The following is a 5109-nucleotide window of genomic DNA, read 5'->3' as shown; positions in this document are numbered from 1 at the left end:
CAAGAGTAAAGTTTAAACTTTTCATGGGCGTACCTTTAGCCGTGGAACAAAGACAAAATAAAATATTGCTTTTAAAACTATTGCATCATTTTATCACGATAACCCAGATATTAAACTGAAATATTTCAAACTTTTTCGCATTTGGTCACAGTAGACGCATTCTGAAATGCACAGACATTAAGAAGATTTGTGTCAATTGCATAGAGCGTATTGAACCGCATCACTTGATATCATTTGTTTTCTCAATTTGTGGTCCTGATCAACATACAATGTAGGTACTGGGATTGCTTTGTAACTGTAAGTGGTTAAGCATCTAACGTGTAACTTGTTTAAACTTTTTGTTGTCAGATGTCCAACATAAAAGTTTTAAATTTCAGTTAAATTTTCAGTTGAAAGCAGCAAATTTAATAATGATACTTATTCATTATTCAGAATTTGCTAATCGTTTCCAAGGAAAAATTAGGAATGAATCGTTTCAAAGGCAAAAAAAAGAATGAAGAGATATTTGTGGAGTGGTCGTTAAAATAATTGGGGGAAAATGAAATTATGAGTTATTGGAAATTATGATCATTAGCCGTGACAATTTTTTTTGTATGAATCAAGTAAACGCTGCTCTCTGTTTGTCATTTATGCTGTGGAGGAAAAAAAATGATATAAAATAAATAAATTCAGAAGAATTTGATAAATAGATTCCAAAATATAAAATACCAACAAACTTACAAAGACTTTAGTTTCTAAAATCGCAAAAACCTTCCCAAATTCACTATCTGAATGACATCCCCATAGATAAGATATTCAGAATGAATACGTAGGTGCATGAAGGAATGTAAATTAAAATTAACTTATTAACTTCTGCGTTGGAGCACTCAAGATTTTTTTCGGAGTCTGTGTGTTCGAAAGCTCGCAACCAATTATCTCATTATTAGTCTTTTTCAAAAATTTCTAGAAACTAGTTTTAAAATAAGGAATGTTCGTCGACGTTTCCTTGCCAACTGTGTTTATGGCGATCTAAAAAAAAGACAATTTCAGTTTTACGTGCCTGCAATTACATATGCATTGCACACATAAACTAACAAACATGCTGCACACACACACGTATGCAAATGTTAGTCTGCTGAACGGTCTGGTCTTATTTACATTAATGGAACTGCAAAGTAAAAAATTTTCAATTATAACAAATAATTTTTATACAAGATACATTGCCAAATAAATTTCGCTAAAGAGATGCTGACACAGATATCGAACAAGAGTTTAAAAGTTTTACTAGCAACAAACAAAAGCGTCTAACAACACCAGAAGAAGAGTTATCTCTACTGGACACAACTTAGGAAAAATTCAATTACGAAATCTCAATAATCTGTTTATAGACCTAAACATAACTCTGCGCGCACCGTTCAGCATATTAGTAGTAGGTAGGTAGCTATTTGTGATGTGACTTTTTGCTGCTACGCAATGATCACAAACCATTCAAATATGAAAATTACAGTTGCAAATCTTAACCATTTTTAAACAAGTTGTTTAAATAGGAGCTTGAGTCATCATGCAAGTAGTTCAAAAAATATTTTTTTCAGGAGAACCAGCCCCAGAGTTCATTTTTAGCTGAGCCACTGTATGGAGTACATTGTACAGAAAGTGCAACTACTTGAATTCATAATTCTAGCATAGAGAAACAGAAGATTTTACGTCAACTTTAAAATTTTTAAACTAACGCGTCCTCATTCGATAATCAGCCTGAAATGGAAGTAGTTAGCCCATCAGAGATACTCACACATCCATCCATTCCATGGGATCTAAAACGACCATGACAATTGTCGGTGAATTTGAAAGAAAGAAACGAACGAACACAATTTTATTTTTCATTTTATTTCCCTTCTAACTCTGTTAGTTATTAATTTTTATCATTTTTAAAATTTAATTTTAAAGAATAAACAGACAAATAAAAAATAATAAATGAATAAAATCTAGTGCATGGCTGTGAATAACTTCAAAACAGCTTCAGTCTCATTGCATTGTCCTGTGATCATCGAAAGCCCTTGTAGCCTGATTCATGTGCAGCCCACAACAGACATGCTCCTTCAATTTCTTTCAAACGATTTACGATTTTAGCGATCTTGAAAAACATTTCTTTTGTTTATCTCAGAATATTTTTTATTTTAATAGAACATCTTTCCAAGCAGTCGATCACTGAATGTATTTTAAAATTACCCTCAATGAATGATTACCTAACAACGCAACCATAATGATCTATAATTGTTACATGTTAATTATTTTTTAATCGCTTATTCCAAATTTTTTTTTAATTTTAACACTTAACTGCTAAGTCAGATTAACCGAATATCGTCAACATCACAATTGTCGTCAGAAACATCAGTGTTAACATTATCACTACATTGGTACTAAATAATTTTGTCGTTTAACCATCATTACTCGTACTCCTCCCCCCATAAACATTGTCATCACCATTTTCATCACCACCACCATCATCACCTTTATCATCATCGTCATCGTCATCATCCTATATAATTTTCTTTTTCCTCTTTACTAGCAGCGTATCGTTGTTATTATATTTAGACATCGCCATTTTAGCGAACCATCATCATCATCATCATCATCATCGTCATCGTCATCATCATCATCATCGTCATCGTCATCATCGTCATCACCATCGTCATCATAATCATCATTATTAATATAACGATCGTCATCATCATCATCAATATAACCATCATTATCATCCTCACAACAATCACCGCCACACAAAACGATGACACTCCCCATGACGCGTTCCAGCACAAAAATCGTGTAATCGAAACGAAACACGCCAATGCAATGTTAACAGACATTGAATCAGGATACCAACTTCGTCATCAACAGCCGAATTGGGTCAAGTAAACAAGTTGAACTCTATGCTGTGGTTCATATGAGCTGATTAGTCGCATGTGCACATCCAAATTGTATAATGAAACAATAATATTCATCATAATGTAAGATGTGAATTTTCAAAAAGCGCCGTTAAATATTTAAAAGGGGAACGCTTTGAAAAGCTGGAAACAGATTAGCAAAGATTAATGGATTATAGGGATTAAAGGACTCTAGTCCAACATCCCGAATTGCATAAAATATTGTTTGAAGGATCAAAAACAGCAAACATCTTTTTGTACTATTATAAACTTTTATATTTTTATATATAATAGTTATTTAACTTTTCGCTGTATAAGTTTTATAAATCCACCCAACATACAGATGCGTGTATGGAAGTTATATTACTCACATATTATTATGTATTATCATTATATTATTTATCTATATTCGCAGGCAGTATTTGATTAGCGTTTAAAATCAGAAAAAATCATCATTTTTGAACAAAATTATTAAAAATATTTCATGGTGAAATACGTTCTGATTCAATATTTAAAGCATTTTTCTAATTTTCCAGAATAAAAGTGTTTGTTGATGGGAATTTTCCATTCGGAAGCTCTTTACTTTGAGTGTGTGCGTCCTGCGGTGTGGATGGCTTAGTCTTTGGGACAAAAGTTTAACAGTATCGAAATATGGAACGATTATAAGCAACTCTGCATTTGTGGAAACTGTATGACAAAAAACCGAAAAATAAAATTAAGAAAGAGTTTAACTTGATGGCTGACATTGTGTAATACATTTTGATTTTATTAATATGTATGTTGATCTACTTTTGAGTGAGTACTTAGATAATGAATTAATATAAACAGTTACAGGTTGGTAGGAAGTTTAACGGATATGAGTTTAGTTAACTGTCCCGATCATCGTCATACTCATCATCTTCGTTGCCATCTACTTCATCATCATGATTATTATTCCTCTGACCATTCCACAATAATGGTTTCCACACTTCAAGCCGGCGGAAATGAGCCAGTGTGCCACTTATTGAAAAAATATCCTCATCAGAAATTCCAGTGCGTCGAGTTGATTGTTGATATGTTAGCACTTCTATTAGCAGTTTGTTTGTAATGTTTCAACAAAATCATTTATAACAAAAATTAAATTTAAAAAATCAACATCGTTGTTGTCATTCCCTTTTAAATTATTCAAGTTTTTAAACATCGCCATACAAAAACTTTGCTAACCTGTAGGCCCTGTAGAGATTCTGAAGAGATTGTGGTAGCTGACAGATGAGGAAGACGATGACGAGGCTGATGAGCATGATTGTTATTCGTTGCTGGTCCTTGTTGCTGTGGTTGTTGTGGTTGCTGCTGTTGCTGCGCTGTTGATGCGGAGCTGGCGAGATTGTTGCTGCTGCCGCTGTGGTGGTTGTTGCGGCCGGGGAGCATGATAAACCATCGGTCATTATCGGCTGCCTTGCAATCGGGCACGTCTGCTTATTTCTCATCATCTTTGGTTTCATTTCAAACGGCTGTTCATCATCTTCTGCAGCGTTTGATGGATTGTTGTAAGCAGCGCTATTGTTTCTTTGCTTGCAGTTTCTTCGTTTGCAGCATCTTTGAAAGATTAAAGAATTGGTGCGTCTGTTTGAAGCCTCACGTTCGTCATATTTTCTCTCCTCCTCAACTTCTGCAAGCATCTTCTTGTTGGATCTCCAGGAAGAGCCGATTTTGAAGTGGGTCATTTTTGATCTTTCTTTGCTCGCAATGATGACTTGTTTGATGAGCAGTGTGTTGAAAATGATGATAAGAAAGAGGGGCAGAAATGTGAAGACGATCTGGTTTGTCCACGTGTAAAGAGTCGTGTAAGCGATGGAGGAACCGAATGCCGTTCTAACCGAAAAGAGGTTGCCCGTTGATTCTAGACAGGAAAGTTTTTGAAAATTAGGCTGTCGTTGTAACTGTTGTCGTTGTGTTTGTTGTTGTGTTTGATCTTGTTGCGGTTGAGAAAGTTGTTGGATTTGTAAATTTTGTTGATTTTGCTGATAGGAATGATGTCTGTATTTGTGTTGAAGTTTTTGTTGTGACGGCGTTTGCTTTTCAAACTGCTGCTGAGGTTGGTTAGCGAGTGATTGGAAATGTTTTAGTTGGCTGTTGGTTTGCTTCTGTTGTTTCTGTTGTTCATTTTCTGGCAGCTGTTGATGCTCATAATGATGATGATGATGTTGTTGTTCTTCGTTAGGCTGATGTT

At 34.5% G+C, this 5109-nt stretch overlaps 1 protein-coding gene across 1 annotated transcript in view; it reads right to left on the bottom strand.

Annotated features, from left to right (window-relative positions):
* Positions 1-3766: 3766 nt before the first annotated feature.
* Positions 3767-5109, bottom strand: part of HELRODRAFT_181976 (hypothetical protein) — a gene marked incomplete at both ends in the record, with an annotated part of 3285 nt that continues 1942 nt past the window's right edge. Inside the window, 2 exons of the mRNA XM_009031746.1 lie at positions 3767-3899; positions 4104-4819. Coding sequence (XP_009029994.1) covers positions 3767-3899; positions 4104-4819 — 849 coding nt within the window. The remainder of the gene's footprint in view (positions 3900-4103; positions 4820-5109) is intronic.

This window comes from Helobdella robusta, assembly GCF_000326865.2.
Source record: "Helobdella robusta unplaced genomic scaffold HELROscaffold_78, whole genome shotgun sequence".
In the NCBI taxonomy this organism is placed as follows: Eukaryota; Metazoa; Annelida; class Clitellata; order Rhynchobdellida; family Glossiphoniidae; genus Helobdella; species Helobdella robusta.
Note: the sequence above shows the minus strand (reverse complement) of the source record. Positions and strands in the feature narration are given on the sequence as shown.